The 19,994-nt window shown below is 46.1% G+C and overlaps 1 protein-coding gene across 1 annotated transcript; it reads left to right on the top strand.

Annotated features, from left to right (window-relative positions):
* Positions 1-4,951: 4,951 nt before the first annotated feature.
* MMP1 (matrix metallopeptidase 1) lies at positions 4,952-12,772 on the top strand. The gene is made up of 10 exons (XM_027581505.2): positions 4,952-5,134; positions 5,583-5,827; positions 5,921-6,069; positions 6,310-6,435; positions 7,165-7,320; positions 7,435-7,552; positions 9,257-9,390; positions 11,052-11,214; positions 11,947-12,050; positions 12,236-12,772. Exons 1-10 carry the CDS (start codon positions 5,030-5,032, stop codon positions 12,334-12,336), a joined length of 1,401 nt encoding a protein of 466 aa, XP_027437306.1. The 5' UTR covers positions 4,952-5,029; the 3' UTR covers positions 12,337-12,772.
* The last annotated feature ends 7,222 nt before the right edge of the window (positions 12,773-19,994 follow it).

Genomic DNA, 19,994 nt, shown 5'->3' with positions numbered 1-19,994 from the left:
TGATATGATGAAAACAGAGACGGAGACAAACCATGACAGACTCTTAACTCTAGGAAACAGACTGCGGGGGGCTGGAGGGGACAAGGGTGAGGGGTTGGGGTAACTGGGGGATGGGCACGAAGGAGGGCACGTGATGGGATGAGCTCTGGGTGTTGTGTGCAATGAATGAATCACTAACCTCTACATCGGAAACTAATTAAAAAAAAAAGACATAAAAAGACTGAGTAACAGGCTATGTAGTAAGGGCACAATTTGAACGCCAGTCTGTGGTTTAGGAAGCTCTGTTCCAGGTAAGAAGTTTAACAGTGAGGAATTAGAGTCCCGCTTTGGAAGGAAACGACGCCACCCCCAGGTGGAGCCATCCTAGTGGCAGGTGAAGCCCAGGTAGGGCTCCGGGAAAAGACTGGGGCCCGTGTTCGGGGAGGAACTTTTGTGAGGCTGTAAGTTGAAGTTACAGGAGGAGAGACCCCTGTCCTGGGGTAATAAGTGGCCAGCAATGAGAGATGAGGACTCAGAGCAGGGCCTGAGTGAATGGATAGATTCCAGGGGGAAAAGGAAGAGACCCAGCAAAGAAGAGGAAGTAATACAAAAGTACAGGGAGAAAAAGCAAAGTGCAGAGACTCCCAAGCCAAGGAAAGAAGGATCTGTCCAAGACAATGCCAGAGAGAGTCAGTGGCACCATGACCCCGTGGTGGATGTTAGTAGTCACCCCTGAGAGCCCAGGGCAAGGGATCAAAGTCAAGGTCAAGCTTAAACAATAAGGTGGATGGTAAAGAGCAGAGAGATGTTTGGGGAGTTGATCTTTTCCACCAGGTAGACAAGTTCACAGGGTGAGGGAAAAGATTTGTACCAAAGGAGACACGACAGGAAAGCCAGAAGGGTGGAAATCACAGGGGAAGGCATAAGCTTATGCACGGAGGGGCTGAGCCAACTCACTGGCTTTTCCATACCAATTTCCTGTTAGAACGAAGAGATGCATTCCAGCCTCAGGCATCTAGAGATGTCTGCGGGGTTCAGCGAAGATCCTTTCAGGCCCGAGGGACAGGGTGGTGGGATGGAGACATAATTATAGACGTGACAGAACCAACGGAACCAGCCTCGTGTCTCACAACACTTTCTCTGATAGGGAGGCAAATCCCTTACCCAGTGTCATGTCTGGTGACACGGCACCATGAAGGCTGGTGGACTGGAGTTACACAGACCCATGACAGTAAGTGACTGCAGGTCGATGCGTCGCTCATCTCTACCTGGAAGGTAGCCATGACGACCAAAGGAACAACAGGTGCACAGCATCTGTTAAATGTCAGACCCACACACACTTGTTGTCCATGAAGCTACCATGGGGCCATTCGTAAGGAGAACATACCGGGTGGGGCAAAGCCGTCCCTCATGTTACTCCCAAAGCAAAACAGCATTCAATATTTAAAGGTTCTGCTAAAGATCATTTCAAGCCTTGTAGGACCAAAAAAACAGAAAAAAAAATCTGACACTCAAGTTGAATTATAAAATTAAAAGGCTGTATTTCCAAGCATAAAAAACCATGAAGTAAGATTGCTATTCCAAGATGGAACTTAATATGGAAAAACGCAAACATGTTTGAGTCCTTCCCCAGAGCAGTAGGCATGAAAACCTTGGAAACAATTTGCCTGTTTGGCAATAGTCAGGAGTCCGCTGGTGCAGCCGCACTCACAAGAGCCCACTTGAGGCCGCCATTCTCCCGGGAAATACAGGATAGAGGAATAATTTCCACAAAACTACATCCAGATGGGGGTGATGGGGGAAAAAGGCCCCAGGGAAAAAACATTCGAAGGTGAAGAGCAATAAAATTCTAACATGTCTTGAGCTTCTTGGAAACTATGCCAAGTTCAAGCATTGCTAGGATTTTGGTAGGATTTAATTCCCAGCTTTCTGGTCTAGATTTTTATGTTTTCCTTTCCACTCTCAGATAGATCACATGCAGGCACTAATCAAGGAGTTATGTGAATACCTAACTGGAAATTTCAAGATTCAGTACCACGGGAATCTTCGAGGCTGGCTGCCTAACCAAACTTAATTTAAAATTCTTTGTTATTTTGGGAAGAAATTTAACAAACAGCTATTTCAGTGACCAGTTTGCAATGCCCGTCAGCATTCACAAAGTTGTAATGAAACACTTGAGGCTTTTCGGCCAAGAGCTCTGCCCTCAGACCAAGAGCAGAAGGTGTAAGCCAAGCTCCTAGTGCTCTCCCGGGCCACGACCCCCGCCCCTGGACCACCAGCCCGTGGGCACCCTCTCTGTTCTCCAGTTTCTTCATCTGGAAAATCAGGGTGCTGGGCTAGACCTTGGTTTCTGAGTTTCACTTTACTGAATCTTCACTGTTGCATGGAAATCAGAGACCTCGCTAGAGGAGAGGAGACAGGGGACTACATGGGAGGGAGGGAGGCAAGGCTCTCCAGCCCCATTTCCCACTTCCGGAGGGTGCTTCTTCTCTCATCGGCTTTACTAGTTGGCTTTCCAAAAGGGATTTTGTTTAAAGGATATAGTAGTTCACAAACGTTGGAAAACTTGCAGACTGTAGGCTATGTAGACTTCTGCCACGCTGAACATTTTAAGAGGCTCTTCCCGGGTGATACCTTTGAAATTCCTGGCCCAGCCCCAGACAGTCACATGCTCTAGAGCTAATGTGGGGACCCTTGCTTCCCACTGCCCAGTGGAGCGGGGTGCATCCTCTTCGCACTGGCCAGACTCCCCAAGAGTCAGGGTGTGTCTGCTACCCCTTGACTTTAAAACACAAGCTCTAACGTAAAGAGTTTCTTGCAGGATTTCCCTTGCCTGCACTGAAGTCAGTTCAATTGCTGGTGTTCTGTGGTCCCAGCCCCGCCCGCCTCCATCTGATGCCCGTGAGGAGAGGATTTCAACTTCATGAGAATTTCTTCTAATTCCTCTTACTGTCTTGAACTCACCCATCACTCCACTTAGATGAGGAAGTTGTGGTTAGATAATTAGGGAGGAAATGAGCTCTTTCACATCAATCCGAAATACACTGAAGCAATATTTATACACAAGATGTTGTTCTTCATGTGGCAAGGAAAACGGAAGTCATGAAGGTGAGAAAGTCAACCTGACAGGTGGGAAAGGCGGGAGCCCCATCGGGTGCTGAAGGGGGAGAAGAGAGGCAAGTGGTTCTCACCTTTACGTCTCATTAAACGCTTTCCAGGAAGGAGGGTGGGGTGTGAGTAGAGGAAGCCACAGATTTAGATCATCTTTTCTCACCAAGGGTAGAAAGGACACCCCCACAAGACACTTTAATATAGAACATAGATACATAAATGAACATTTTTCATTACATAGCCATGTATTTATTTTAATATGTATAGAAAAATAATAACCCATTAAACCATGATTTACAGATAAGATAGCCTATAATGAGGCAAAACTTGGGGCACCTGGGTGGCTCTGTTGGTTATGCATCTGCCTTCAGCTCAGGTCATGATCTCAGGGTCCTGGGATCGAGCCCCGTGTTGGGCTCTCTGTTCAGTGGGGACCCTGCTTCTTCCTCTCCCACTGCCCCTCCCCCCATTTGTGTGCTCTCTCTCTCTCTCTCTCTGTCAAATAAATAAAATCTTTTTTAAAAATGAGGAAAAACTTGTAAATTTCAAGAAAAATACAAAAATAACACTAGTGGTGGTACTGAGATTTGGCAAAAATTATGATGGCAGTAAGAGGATTAATGAAGGTCAGGAAATTTAGGGTTGGACCAGCTCTACTGTCTCTTCTCTCCCAGCATTTCCTGGTAAAACTAACATGAGCAGCTTTATATGAACTCCTGTTAAAGCCATCTTAAGATGTCCCACAACGATGTCTGTTTATTAATTAACCCTCTGCCATAGTAATTGGTGCACAAAAGATGCTAAATAAGATCATTCAAATAGATGAAGGCGTAAATACATGAACACATGCATACATGGAAGAAGAAATCATTGCTGCCTAGCGCCAATGAGCAAAGATGTGGTCGCATCGAAGGGAACGAGGATGATTAAAAATAAGACAGCAAGGGGTGCCTGGGGGGCTCAGTAGGTGAAGCATCTGCCTTCGGCTCAGTTCATGGTCCTGGGGTCCTGGGATCGAGCCCTGCGTCGGGCTCCCTGCTCAGCGGGAGGCCTGCTTCTCCCTCTCCCTCTGCTGCTCCCCCTGCTTGTGTTCCCTCTCTCTGTCAAATAAATAAGTAAAATCTTTAAAAAAAAATAAGACAGCAAACTCCCAGTAAGACAATAAGACTTACTGGGCTTGCAAGCCCCTGCCTCCCGTGGTACCTTCTGAAGGGTTTCAGAGAAGGATCCGACATGTCCCATGATGCCAACGGGCAGTGTCTACACTGGGTGTGAGTTATCGCATACCCCACCTGTGTACGGGGGTTTCTCAGCCAAGGTTCTCACTCCTGGGCCTGAATAAAGATTGAGAGAAACCGTGGGACCCTGAAGGTGTCCCAGGAGACTTAGTAAAGGTGGAAGGGAGTGCCTCTGAAGGCGGGATGCCTGCCCCATGGTGAGCCTGCAGGGCTACAAGCTTCGGCAGTGCGGGTGCTGAACAACCACCCTACACATCTACAGGTCAGCAGCTCTGCCCTGCCCTGGGATTGTGAGCGGGGTGCACCCTGGAGCACCTCACGGCCAGTAAAATCAAGGAGCAAAGCCTACTTTCCCAAATGCTCATGGAGTACTCTAGAACCCTTCTCAAATAGGATGGAAATGAATTGGAGAAAACAACAGTCTTGTGCCTCCTTCACACACTTCCTGTTTGGTAGTGTGTCTTAATCATAAGATTGCGACACCAAGTGAATCTAAATAATCTGCAGATGTCACCATTTCTGATAATTGCTTGAGCTATTCTCACTAATCAAAGAGCATATTATGAAACATGAGTCAGCCAGCCTCTGGCTTTCTGGAAGCGCAGACCTGTATATAAAGAGGGAGATTTCCTAGCTGATGCACTGGGGTGGCCGGTGGGGAGCGTCCGGGTCCCTCAGCAGAGAAGGAAAGCGAAGCCAGCATGCCCAGCCTTCCTGTTCTGCTAGTGCTGGTCTGGGTCGTGGGGTCCCACGGCTTCCCTGCAGCGACCGCAGGAACGCGAGAGCAGGACGTGGAGATGGTCCAGGTAAACGCCGAATTTCATGCGCCACAAATGCTGGAGCCTTAATTTGCGTTTTTCCTCAGTTGTACGGAGCGGTAGTCGTAGCATAAAGTGGTTTATTGAAGGGGGGACTTCTCACAAAGACAAATGTTTGGTAGAAAGGACCCTTTCCCCAAAGCTGTATCCAGCTACGCACGGGTTTTTCTCTTCCCTTTTCCAGCTGGAGGTGAGTGGGAACTAAAGGAATGATATGCAAATGTGACTCTACGAATTGTAACTCAGACGGCATACTAACTAGTAGTAGGGAGATTTCTACCCTCCAATTAGCCTCCACCAATGATAATTTCCACCATGAAATCTAGACACGATCTTTAAAAGTAGTTCTCCACTCCAGCTAAAGCTTCTAATTGTCAATCTTTAGGAAAGAGAAAGATCTCCCGTCCAGTGTTTCAGTAATTTTATATTTCATCAGAAATACCTGGAAAACTATTACAACCTGAAGAGTGATGGGAAGCAAATCGTAAGGCAGAGGAAGAGCAGTTTGATGACTGAGAAGCTGAAGGAAATGCAGGAATTCTTTGGGCTGAAGGTGACCGGGAAGATAGATGCTGACACCCTGAATCTGATGAGGCAGCCCAGATGTGGGGTGCCCGACGTGGCTCAGTACGTCCTCACTGATAGGACCCTCCGATGGGAGCACACACACCTGACCTACAGGTAACCAGACCGAGCACCAGAGCGAGGGCGCTCTTTCCCAGCAGAGCCGTAAGCAATGAGGTCTGATGTGTCTCTGTTTTTTTCCATTTTAAGGATTGAAAATTACACACCAGATTTGCCAAGAGCAGACGTGGACAGTGCCATTGAGCAAGCCTTTCAACTCTGGAGTAATGTCTCGCCCCTGACCTTCACCAAGGTCTTACGGGGGCAAGCGGACATTATGATATCCTTTGTCAGGGGAGGTAAGCTCTTCTTGTCCCACAGCAGTATCCTCACTTTCAGTTCGACTTGCCTCTAAATCCCTTCATCTTTAAGCTGGAAGAACTTGTTTAAGAGGAGTGTTGATTTAACAGGCTTAAGGAGGGAAACTACATCACATTTGATGGAAGTCTGTTGACCTCCCAGCAAAGCCAATGCTTTCTCTCTTGGGTTAGCCTAAGTCGGGACCAAGAGGGACATTTCTTGAATTCTGTTTCTGGCAGATCACTACGACAATTCTCCCTTTGATGGACCCGACAGAAACCTCGCTCATGCTTTCCCACCAGGCCCAAATCTTGGAGGGGATGCTCATTTTGATGAAGATGAAACATGGACCAACAATTACAGAAGTGAGTCAACTCATCTTGTCTCATTTCCCCACCCCTTCTTGCTTCATTGTAAGATTGTTTGGCTTAACTGAAAGAATGCATCCATAGAAGGACGTATTTTTCTACTGCCACTTATAAAATTAATGTTACATTTAGAAAACTGGAAGAGAAGGGTTATTTCTGTTAGTAATAACATCTTGTTGGCTGCAAATAGGCCACTCCAAAGTTTCTATTAAGAAAATGTTGAAAATCTTAATGTTTTTCTTGTGGGCATCTACATAGAATTATTTTTTTATTAGAGGGACACACCGAAATTTAACAGTGTTAGTAAGGTTAGTGAAAATTAAGGGAGGAGAGATTGTGTTTTCCAAAATTCCCAGCATAGGCATGTATCAGTTTGTAGATAGGAAGAAAAAAATTGTTAATAGGACTCCACTGCTTCTCCGTGAACTAATATGTACCATCTAACCACTGACAAGACTGACTGATCTGTGCTGGACTCAGAGTTGGATGAGCTTGCTTTTTCATTGTGTCAGTGTAAACACAGAGCTTGGGCTGTAGCCTGTGTCTTCACCATTAGAAAAGCCTCCCGTTCTCCCATCTTGGGGAAAAAGTTTTATAGCTATTTCAAAAAGCTACCAACAAAATACGAGCACCGGTCCTTGTAAAGTTGTAGATTCCTTCTTAATTACATGTCTCAAAACTGAGAACACTGCAAATAATCGCTAATGCATTTATCGGACCTTTTAGATTACAACCTGTATCGTGTGGCGGCTCATGAGTTGGGTCATTCCCTTGGACTTTCTCATTCTACTGATATTGGGGCTCTGATGTACCCCAACTACATGTACGATGGTCATGTCCAACTATCCCAGGATGACATCAATGCCATCCAGGCCATATATGGTGAGTGTACAGAAAATTGGGGACAAGGGGCCGTTAGAACAACCATTAGCTGTCGCCTTTAAGAAGCTGTCCAACACACGGCAGAACTAACTCCAGATCTCTTTTTTCTTTTAGGACCTTCCCCAAATCCTGTCCAGCCAACAGGCCCCCAAACACCACAAGTGTGTGATAGTAAATTAATCTTTGATTCTATCACTACATTTCGGGGAGAAGTGATGTTCTTTAAAGATAGGTAGGACATCAGTTCCTCTTTGTGTTTTGTGTTTGTGATAATAATAGTACTCACGACCGTGGGTGCCTACGGGCCACTACTGGGCACACACACTATTTATCTTACACTTGTTGCATACATAATTATGATTAAATGTGAGCAATTGCATGCATTTGCACAGTGTGATGAACTTGTAACAGCCTTTCCCCCCACATGTATTCTGTTGTTTGGTTCTCGGAAAAAAATACCATTGAAGTAGAAAATTCAGTTAATAGAATACCATTTTACAGATCAGTAAAGTAAGGCAGGGAGAAGTAAAGAGATCCTTTCAGGGCACAGAGTTCTCTGGTGACAGAGCAGTAACTGATCTTCTGATTCCCACTCCCGAGCTCTCTTCATTAATGCCGCTCCTCATGATGAAACATGAATGAAGGAGTGTTAGTAACTCATAAAGAGAAGCCCATCCTTCCCATAGCACCATCATGCTGAGCAGGGCTGTAGAGCCACTCTATCCTAGTAAAGATGCCCCCCACCCCAAGCCCGTGATCTGCAGAGACCTAGAGAAGGGGAGGAGCCATCATGGGGAAAACCCCCAAGAGTTCAGGAGGACCCTCCCTTGAGCAGATATGTGTGGTCACCACATGCTTCTCTCCTCACAGGAGGGTCCTGGTGCCCCCTCTGCAGCATGTGGACTCAAAGACACTAGGGTCCCCTCACATGCAAGACACAGGCCTGTGGTCTGTACCATCCTGATTTCTAAAGGACCATGAAGAAGAGAAATACAGTCTTTTTCTGAATGATGCCATCCACAGAACGATCAGCATCAAGGAAGGGCCAGGGCCATCAGCACATAGAAAGGACGGGGGCTCCGATGAGCTCACTTCTTAGCCACTATTCCTGGAGTCTTGTCCGTACTGTTTCATCGCTCTGTCTGTGGTCATATCTGCCCTAGAACATAGCGTATTTGTTCCAAATGCTTTCCATCCTCTACTAAGGGTAAGGCTGGAGCAAACCATAGAGGGTGTGGCTCAAAGCGGGACAGCGCTAAGGAAATAGTCGGTTTGAAAGGAAATCTCTCAATAGAGCAGGACGCACCTATCAAAGCAAGTGTTTGAGGGATTTCTCCAAGGAACAGACACAAGTCTAGGATTTGCAGGAACTGAAAGGACGCTGAGCGCACTTATGTGTGACCAAGTCATGAAGCCTTGGGAGGCTAGAGACAGTAGTAGACTTGCCCAGGGTCTCAGCCAGCGAAGGGGGATTGGAGCTGCCAGTCTCCCCTGGGGACTGTAAAACCAACCCAAGGACGAGGAACCGAGTGGCTGCAGCTCTGAGTCTAAAATTAACTTTTCCTCTCTCTTATCAGATATGTGGTCATAAACAGCTCCCTTCCCCTCCCTGACCTCGATCTCTCATCCGTGAGACGAGAATACCAGGCTCTCGCAGGGCGTTTGCAAGGTGCAGGGACAGGGCCTGCTGCCTCCGTGCGTGCTGGGTGTTCACGACCAGCAGTGGGTTCCGACCACGGTTGTTGGGCCACTGGCTCCAAATGGCTCCACCAAACCAGCAGTTAGATTGTGAGAATTTGTGCACAACGGATCCCTTCATCACCATTCTGCTACATGTGACTATGTTCTGGAGGTTGCTTTGGCCTGATGGGCTTGTTAAAGGTCAGCCCGCCCTTGCATCCAGATCAAAACCCTTTCCACTTTTTTTCCAAATCAGGTTCTACATGCGCCCAAATCCCTTCTACCCAGAAGTTGAGCTCAATTTCATTTCTACTTTCTGGCCAAACCTGCCAAGTGGACTTCAGGCTGCTTATGAATTTGCTGAGAGAGACGAAGTCCGGTTTTTCAAAGGTAACTCTTCCCACTATTGTTCCGTTTCCATGAATTCATCTGCTTTGAGGCTGAGCTATAAGCGAGTCCTGGCCACGTTCTCTCCATGGCCTTTGGAAAGTCTGACGATCTCACTTATCACAGCGATGGGAGTCCATTACCTCAACTGAGCTTTACCCAGTGCATTTCTGAGTCATTTTAAATAAAAAGTGTATCTATGGGTGTTCTGCCAGTTCATGAACCTGGACTTATGAAAGCGTTTTCTGTGGAAACTATTTACGTACCCACCCTGGAGATGCTCAGGAACAAAAGGGGGAGACTGGGGCCCACAGGCTAGAACGGACGACACAGAAACATTGAAGTATCCAGATTTCCTAGAGACCTATTTTAATACCAATGGGTCTTCCGAGGGAGGGAGAGGCTGCTCTGGGAGCCTGCTATCAAAGCATGGTCCTCAGACCAGCAGCATCGACATCCCCCAGGGAGTCTGTTAGAAACAGACTCTCACTAGCATAATGTCCTCAAGGCCCATCCATAAGATTGGCTCCCATTCCAGACCTTCTGGAGTTCTTTTTTTTTTTTTTAAGTTTTTTTTTATTTATTCATTTGAGACAGAGAGATAGAGAGAGAGAGCATGAGCAGGGGGAGGTGCAGAGGGAGAGGGAGAAGCAGGCTCTCTGCTGAGCAGGGAGCCCGATGTGGGATGACCTGAGCCAAAGGCAGAGGCTTAACCATCTGAGCCACCCAGGCTCTCCACAGACCTTCTGGAATTCTAACAAGATTCCCAGGCAATTTGTATGTACATTAAAATATGCAAGTCCTACCACGAATCCAATGAGACAAACTTCTTTGAGTCTATCAGAATGAAACATAGTCCAATTATGGGCTCTTGGCTTTGAAGATCTATGCCAAACACCAGTATTTCTGCAAATAGATGTTTGGCATCATACACACAAGCATTAAAGTACTTGACCCAGCCAAAGGATTGAATGTGGTTTGGATGGGCAAAAAACATTGACTCAGGCTTCCTGGACCTTCTATCACAAAATGAAATAGGATTTTAGATGCACAAAGTTTCAAGCTGCTTTTTCATAAGGGGCAAATGCATGTATTTGTGCTGTGAGAATAATCCTGGCTTCAAGACCTAACACCAGTTTTATGTGATGTGGGCCTTACCAAGTATAAATAGATCTGGACTCAGCATCAGTTAGTTATTTGGTGCTGTATTCTAGTCAGATGCAATGGTTTTTATTTACAAAGGTTGCAAGTCATTATGGATTGTGAGTCACTACAACTCTCTGGCCTTTGGGAAACCACTGGTGTGAACTTCCACGGCCCACGGGGAGCTGGAGGAGTGAGCCTTGTATCACTGATGTGGTGTGATGAACTCTTCAGTCACTGGAACGTGAAAAATTCCTCAACCCCAGAAGCCAGTCTCGCTCCAAGCTTACTGCAGATTAGAATTATGTAGGAAACTTTAAAATGTATACTAATTTAATTGATCTGGGATATGATATTAGCATCGGTATCTTTAAAAGTCTCCCTCGATGGTTCTGATGTACAGCCAGGACACAGCTCTTGCATGGGAAGCTGAGAACTTGGCCGAAATCAGCTCACTGTCATCCGGTACCCCAGACAGGAATTTTCATCCTTTCTTTTTTTTTTTTTTTTTTGATTGTCAGGTGACAAGTACTGGGCTGTTCAGGGGCAGGAAATGCTGTACGGATACCCCAAGGACATCTACAGATCCTTTGGCTTCCCTGAAACTGTGAAGAACATTGATGCTGCAGTTTCTGATGAGGAAACTGGGAAAACATACTTCTTTGTTGCTAACAAGTACTGGAGGTAAAGACTGAATACAGAACATGTTCGCACACCACCTCTTTCCACCTAGAGAGAACATTCTAGATTGAACCATTTCCACATGAGTCTCGTACTGCCGTGGCTAGCTGCCATTGCTGGGAATGGCTGTGGCCAGTCTAGCAGCCAAGTCCGTGGTTGGTGATCATCATGCACCTGCAGTGGGAATGCAGGGAACACGTGGGGCTGAATTTGGAAAAGGACAACTAAGAAGAAGGGCATTTACCTTCACAGAGCCCCTTGTGCCAGCTTACTTCAGTAGGACACTGTGTGGCACCTCTTGGAGAATTAAAATTAGTTGTTGGCATTGAGAGGGACCTTAAAAATCTCCTATTCACCCAACGTCCTACCTCCCCCTCCCCCATGCTACACAAGATCTACGGAGTTAAAAGCTCTTATAAGAGTCCTGCCGCCCAAGTCCCTGTAATGACTTTGAGAAGTCTACACATTTTTTTTATTTTTTATTTTATTTTTTTTAAAGATTTTATTTATTTATTTGAGAGAGAGAGAGAGAGAAACAGCATGAGAGGGGAGAAGGTCAGAGGGAGAAGCAGGCTCCCCGCTGAGCCGGGAGCCTGATGTGGGTGGGACTCGATCCCAGGACTCCGGGATCATGACCTGAGCCGAAGGCAGTCGCTTAACCAACTGAGCCACCCAGGCGCCCGAGAAGTCTACACATTTAACACGTTCTGACACTTACAATTATTTTTTGACCAGGTATGATGAATATAAACAATCCATGGATGCAGGTTATCCCAGAATGATAGCAGCTGACTTTCCTGGGATTGGCCATAAAGTTGATGCTGCTTTCCAGAAATATGGTAAGTGAATATATATATATATATATTTCCTCTATTTTGTTATCATAGAATAGTGTCAGTGTTGTTATTTGGAACAGCAATTGCCAAAAATATTTGTTCTCACAAATGGCAGGGTTTTTCAAGAATTAAGGTTAAACCCAGAAATCATTTGTATAATGTAGTAAGTCTCTTTTGTTTATTTCTAGGATTTTTCTATATCATTCATGGAACAATGCAATACAAATTTGATCTTCAAACTAAGAGAATTCTGAGTATTGACAGAGCTAATAGCTGGTTCAGCTGCTGAAGGAATTGACAACTGTTGCAACAGAAAAATACATTTCAAGAGCCCAAGGACAGTGTCTTCCTGAAGAGCCATTTGTTTAAATAAAATACAGGGCTCTCAAGTGTCACCATACTTATACCTCATTCCGCACCTATTTTTTGTGCTTGAGAATGCAATGTGTTATATATTGTTGTAATTTAGTTCCACAGCTGAGGGCTAAGAAAGGTCAGGCTCATGGCTTGTGGATTCAAATGGGCCAGTTTTGCAAGGAAAAAAAGCTTTTCCAAAGTATGAGACCCTGACGTTGATCCTGGAGTGCAGCTCTTCAAGAGAGGAGACCAGAGATCCGAGCCTTCACCAAAGCAAAAACAGTTCACAAACATATAAGCAGCCACTAGACCGTCCTAATATGCAAGGAACAACTTTTATTACAGAAAATAAAGTGCTGGTGTTTCAAATAAAACCATCCGTGTCTCTATTGTTTTATAAACTTTTTAGTTTATTTATTACATGATTATTTCATGATGATAACACCATACTTCCAGAGATTAGTTTTCAAATTTGAAGTGGGAATAGACAAATATGCAAAATATTCACATGGGAAGCTAGGATACAGAAAAAGTTGGAACATTCCCCCACTTTCATGGCATTTACATTGTGTAGAAGAGGTTAAAACCTACTTACCAGGGCCCGTGTAAAGATTCCAAAATTGGTTGGAGGTAAAAGCAGTGAGAACCTAGAGACTTCTCCCTCTGAGCGTGTGGGGGGCTCTGCTGTTCTGGGGTCCCACTCCCTGGTGTTGTGGAGGAGGGGCGGCCTGTGCATGGTGCCCAGCGGGGACCTGTATCACCTCCAGAAGGAAACACGCGATTGCTGGTGCAGATCTCTCCAGTGGCCCCCACCTTGCTGTGGGGATCGCCTGGGCTTCCACAAGATGGAAGAAACCGGAATTCTCAGGCCACCATTCCAAACAGTTACTCCAATCCTCAGTAGATTTTGCTTACGAAATAAACTTTGATTATTCTAAGCCACTAAGATTCTAGATTTTGTGAAGGCAGCACAATCTAGTTTTTCCTGATCAAGGTTTTCATGCCCCCCTTTGGGAGGATGTTAATGTAAGTGGGAGTCCTCAGGGAGTAGCTGAGCCCCGCGAGGAGGAGCTTGGGTGGTTCATGGTGTTGGCGGAATTTCCAAGTACATAGAGAGCCTTAAGAATATTTTCGGTACTCATGGTTTGGAGGCAGGCAGTTCTCGACTCAGGAATTTGGAAAGAAGTGTCACCTCTCCTTTGGCCAAGTCTCCCCCCTTCTAATAAACATTTTGATATTGACTTATATATAACATACAGAGAAATGCACAAACATTAATGTTCCTATCACTGAGTTATGACAAAGTGAACAACCCCATGTAACTCTCACCCAGGATGAAGAAATAGAACATCACCGGGGACACAGCAGGCCCCCTCAAGATCCCCGATCACCGCTCAACACTGTGTCAGCTTAGCTCACTAGAATCAGAGCCTAAAACAGGAATATTTCTGTGGGGCCATTGGGGAAGGGGGGCTCTAAGGAGAAGAGTGGGCAAAACATGTTAGAGCAGAGAAACAGCAACGGAACGTGGTCTCAGATTGCTCCGATCTCATGAGCACGGGCTCTGGAGCGAAACTTGAATCAGAGTTAGTCCCACCATGAGGCAAAGGGACCAGGCTTTTGTACCGTGCGTCAATCAGTCCTCAGCTGAGGTCTGGTTTGGGGGAGGGGCGTAGCTCCCGGATAAGATGGCTCCCATTTGGCAAAGAAATGGGACAAGTGGGAACAACAAGCCACTGCTGACCCCCAAAGTAGCCAGGAGGGCGAGTGCCCTGGTGCTAATGCAGGTCTGGAGACACGACTGACCGCAGCCACTATACATTCTCTATTTCCCAGAGGCAACCAGCACGCTAACTTGGAACCTCTGAGATGGAAACTGCCTGTTTTTGAATGAAATTAGATTAAGTTTATATTCTCCTGTATCTACCTTGCTGCGTTCAACATCATGTTTCTGCACTTCATCCACTGGTGATGCACTTTGATTTCTTACCATTTGGGTTTTTTTAATAAATAATGCTGCACTTATGTAGGCATTTCTGTTGGTTTTATACCTAAGAGTGCCCTTGCTGAGCTGTGGAGGTTCTCAGTGCGCGTGCCTTCTGCAGAGCTTCCCTTGGCCTCCTGTCCTTCCAGCCACAGGAGCAGTGACTGGTTCTCTCCAGGTTTGAAACCAGCTTCTAGACTTCTAGCTGCTCTCCTCGGGCCCATACTTTCTGCTCCGGGGTTCATGTGCCTTTTCTGTTGGTGCTGAGTCCAGCTGTGCTGTGGAGCTCACTCAGAACTCATGCACAAGCACCTACAGGCGAGAAGATCAGCGCTGCTGGAGCCATCATTTTACCAATGTGACAGACACGGGTGAATAGATGTGTCTCCCTCTCTTTCCCTAGAGAGATGTTCCTAAGATGTATTTCAGGTGGGTCCTCAGACAGTCCCATTCTAAGCAAGACGTTTCTCATCTCTGCCTGGCTGGCAACCCGTCTTTGCATTGTCTACCCCCCTTTCCCTGATTTGCTCTCTCTCCAACCCTCAACCCAGCCCTCTCTCTGGATCACGTGCCTCAATGGCACTTACCCTTAACATCTCATCTCAGGCTCTGCTTTCTAAAAAATGCCACATTAAGCTAATTTTTGCTACAAGTGGGGTAGAGATAACCCTTGGTATCCCCGTGTCATCACAGTTACTAAGACTCTTATCTGTGGTTGATTGTGAAGAAATAGAGGTGAACGATGAGTAACGGGTCATCAGCTGGCCGTGACAGATGACATGAGGGGATTGGGGTTATGGGAAGTGTGGAGTGGTCTTGCCAACCACACTGGGTATTTGGTAGAAAGAATGTCATTCGTTCAGGGCAGCTAAGTAAAGTCAAAAGACATTAATGACATTTAAGGAAATCCTCATCTATTGCAGGCCATGCTGAAAATCAGTCCCAGATCTAATTGCAAAGTTGGGGGCTAGGAAGCTGAAATAATGGGGGTACAAATCTGAAAATACTGAACACCTAAATTTTCTTGAAAGCTCCAGATGGGCAGAAGTAGGATGTCCCTTTGCCAGAGGAAGGCAACATAGCCTTGCCTAGGGAAGCAACAAAGCCCTTACCTGAGTCAGCACCTCACAAGATGATGCTTGTCCGCCTCCCAAATTGCTTCCTTCACTCATTGTTTCCAGGCAAATAACTAAGGTCAGGTCTCAGCATAGTTCAAATCCTAGCTATGGCAGGAGATTGCTTACAAACCAAAGGAATTAGCCTTTAAGTATCATCAGGAACCAGGGGAGCATGTGTGGGAGTGGACTTGAAAGGCGTTGGACCAGGATGGGGGCACGTAAGACTGGAGAGGGGAGAATTTATTACCATGGTGCACTCATTCTCGACTCGAGAGTAGATAATCTGGCAAGAAAACCAGGAGTTTGTTCAATACTCTGCTGACCTAGAGTCTCTAATCTTGGACACAAGGATGTCATACAGTGTATGAGGTAGAGATGTCCAACCTTCTGTAGCATAGTATTAGGGAATGAGCCCGAAACCATAGGGAAATGGGAATCTTAGGATGGATTTATTACATGATATTGGAGGACCCACCCCTGGACTCCTCCTGGTCCAGAGGGCACTGGCTTCACAGGGGCTGCACAGAACGCACTAATGAGGGGACATACTGGTGCCTCAGAGATACACAGTGATGGTCGTTCTTTGTGGGGTGGGGGTGACAGTATAAGGTGTTGCTTGGACTTGGCCTCTCAAGTGTCATTAGGATGATGGGAAAGGGCAGATGGCACACTTAACCATCAAAAGCAACTCTAATTAACAGGGAGGCTAGAATGGTACTAGAGGGCCTTAATCTCCACAGATCATGTGTTTCTAGTAGTAAGCAGATAAATGGCCAATAGAGGTATTGCTGAACTTATATTTTGTAAAAATTAAAAATCGCTGATATCAGTTACTACAATAGAAAATCCCTGTTTCTCACTTAATTTCCAAATCTAAAAAGATGTACAATTTCAAGCCCATTGATTGCAGAGGAAGCTAGGTCTCCTTGAAGGAGCTTCCTTCATACCCATGTGTATATGTTACTACATAAGGATCCTTCTTCACAGGGGCTGTAATAGTTTGCTAGAGCTGCTGTAGCAAATACCACAGGTTGTGTGGCTTACACAGCAGAAGTTTACTTTCTCAGGATTCAAGAGGCTATGATTCTGAGATGAAGGTGTTGATGGAGTTGGGTTCTTCTGAGGCTTCTCTCCTTAGCTTGTAGAGGGTCATCTTCTCCCTGTTTCTTCCTATGGATTTTCCTCTGAGTGTGTCGGTGTCCTAATCACCTCTTCTAATACAAACACCAGTTATATTCGATTAGGGCCACCCTAATGACCTCATTCTAACTCAGTTGACTCTTTAAAGACCCAATGTCCAAATGCAGTCCCATCTTGAGTCATGGGGGGCTGGGACTTCAACATATGAATTTTAGAGACAAAATTCAGTCCATAACAAACACGTAGCCTATGTGTGTGTGTGTGTGTGTGTGTATGTGTGCACGCACGTGCACACACACGTGCATGTGGTAAATTATCCCCACAAAGGGACTTGTGTCCATTTACCAAGGTAACTGTGCTCTGGGGAAAGAGGAATATCCAGATTTTTCAAAAACAAATGGATACCAGATCGGGATGGACACTGATAAAGAGATCTCAAAATAGCAACTTGATCTTCTGGCTTAGAAAGGAACCTTATGTTACACCTGAAACTCACATTACACTGTATGTTAACTGATGAAAGAAGTCTTATGAAAGTTAGTAATAAATAAAGCTCTGACTCAAGCTCTCACTGGGTCTGGTGAGTCCATGCACACATCCTGTGGCTATTTCTTTGGTCAAACTTTCCTCTTCGTTTGCTGACTTGTGGAGTTAGAACCTTATAGTAGGAAGGATCAACTGGAAGCCTCCAAAACTGCTCCTCCCTACATTCTCTGTCAAGATGGTAAATTAGAAGCAACAAAAAAACAATACCACATCCTGAAGGATTGCAAAAAGCAGTCATACCATCAAAGACTTAAAAGCAACAGGAAGGGGGGTCCTGATCACAATCCCATTCAGTTTATCATCTGGCCCTTGCTTAAACCAAATGAACCACGGTGGGGTGATGGCGGACTTGTGTAAACTCACCACACAGGTAGCGCACATCCCAGCGACTGCGCCAGACATGATTGCTCTCCTGGAGCAAATCAATCCAGCTGCAGAATCTCAGCATGGAGGGATTCAGGAGGAATGGTTGAAGATTTCCCCTATTTTCTATGAGCCCAGCTGCACTGAAAAGTAGACTATTTGCTTGTTTGCATTTTGGTTTGGTTTTAAGTAAAAGTCTAGCTTTTCTAATTGGAGGCTTTAGGGAGAATTTAGCCCCAAACACTACAATAAGGAGAAGCAGTAGCTTTTTTTCTAGACCTAGTCCAGGTGTCTTGAAGAGGCAATGTGCTGGCAAACTAACTGTAGTGAGGGCCAGAGATCTGCTCCGCCACTCAACTCTGAGATCTTAAGCAATGATCTCAGAGTTGACTTTTCTGAATCTTCATTTCCCACCTGTGACAGGAAAACTAGCGCAAACTCCCAGGGTCTTCCTGAAGACGGACAAGGCCACATTGCCCAGCACAGAACCTGCCCCATAGAAAATATTAAAGAAATGATTGCTGCCTTTTCCTTCCCATGTCCTCCAAAGCCCAGAATTTTTCATCTTTGTTACTCTCCTCTCTCACAGGCTTCTTCCTACCAAAAAAAAAAAAAAAAAAAAAAAAAAAAAAAAATCCCACCATAGTAGTGAACCAACCCAAGAATGAATCCAAATCCAAACTGAAAATAGAGTAACATTATTTTGTGTATCTATTATTAATAATAATGGCTATTATAGGTCACCATACATAATCACGCTTTCTAATATTTACAGTAAGCACTAAAGCCATGATTCTGAAATAGGTCTAACCCCTGCTTTGACACTTTGTCTCCTTAGTGGATAGTTGTTTTCATGACAAAAACTTGTGACCTAAAATCTTCACCTGAATTACTAGGAGAGAAATAAAATGCGTAAAAAATCAGCAGTAGGCCATGTTTCCATCCTGAAGCAATCAAAGTGGTATTAAAAGCATGGGAAAGGAAGTCTCTGGCTTTGCACGATAACCCCAACCTGTAACAATATCAGGATTTCTAATGAAAGAAGAAGTTGCAAATTACTGTGGCTGGTGTCATGACCCGGCTGACCCAGGATCACACGTGTGCCTACAATCTGAGAATCAGCGGTTGCAGGATGTTGAAAAGTGATAGGTAACCAGTTTTCCAGGAATTGGGCCATCCCCAGGCGGGGCGCCCTGCACATTTCTCAGGCGTAGTTACAGGACTCGCTGAACCGTAGACTGTGTTCCATCTGGATGACACCTCCGCGGCCCAGGTGCGGCAGGACTGACGACACTGACTCGATCTTTGGCCTCCCATCGTGCTCCCCCCTCTGCTGCACTTCAGATAACTAACAAAGAGCCTCTGTGGCTCACAGGTGGCACCCACCTTAGATAACTACGCCGTGACCTCACCAGCATGCCCCTCACTCCATAAAAGCTGGGACTCGGGGCAGAGGCTAAGTGTGTGGGAGAGCGGCAGGGCTCGGCTCGGCGCCCCGGCGCCCCGGCAGGAGGTTGCCCTGAGTCGAACTGTAAACGCGAGGAGATGGCTGGCCTTGTGCCGGGCACTGAAGTACCGTCTCAGTCTGGGGGATACGCGCTGGCCCTCCTCCACCTCCTGACACCAGGCCAAAAGCTGCAGGGGACAGAGCGGGGAGACATGGACAGAAAGAAAAGCCTGGATTAGCGGGAGGATCAGTTATAGCTGAGGAAAGAACAGAAGCTAAAGAGGTGAGCTGTAGGCGATTTCAGGGGGTGAGTCTCAAGAATGAGGAAAAACAAGAAGTGTCAAAAAACGTGAAAGGAAAGTGTTGGGGCGAGAGCCAAGGTTCACAAGCCAAGAGGCTTTTGGTAAAAATATAAGTGGTAATGGTTAAGATTTTTTTTTAAGATTTTATTTATTCATTTGAGAGGGGGAGACAGAACACAAGCAGGGGGCGCGGCAGGCAGAGGGAGAGGGAGGCTCCCCGCCGAGCAGGGAGCCCAACGCGGGGCTCGATCCCAGGACCCTGAGATCATGACCTGAGCCGAAGGCAGACGCTTCACCAACTGAGCCCCCCAGGCGCCCGTAATGGAATAAGACACATTTTAGGGCCTGGCATACAGTGGTATATACCTAGAAAGATTTCAGCTTTTTTAAAAAAGGAACAGTTCTAGACTTGCCTGCCACGTACACACTTTAATGTGTCCAACGACGTAACAATGACTTACCGGCAAACCTGGGACTCCCCTGGCTCCGGCTCCTTAATTGTGTCCAGGTGCGACGGGTTAGTGGTGGAGCAGCGCGCACACCGGCTTCGGTCCTGTCAGACACGTGCTTTGGTCCAGACGATTACAATCCCGGCTCTCGTTACCACGTGAACTTTCGTGTGTCCTCACCACAGCATGAGATCCATCAACAGGATGTGCCAACGCCAATAAAACGATGACCCCGAGGGAA

Source organism: Zalophus californianus, chromosome 11 (genome assembly GCF_009762305.2).
Source record: "Zalophus californianus isolate mZalCal1 chromosome 11, mZalCal1.pri.v2, whole genome shotgun sequence".
NCBI lineage: Eukaryota > Metazoa > Chordata > Mammalia > Carnivora > Otariidae > Zalophus > Zalophus californianus.
The sequence above is the reverse complement of the archived record's forward strand: the minus strand, read 5'-3'. Positions and strand labels throughout refer to the sequence as shown.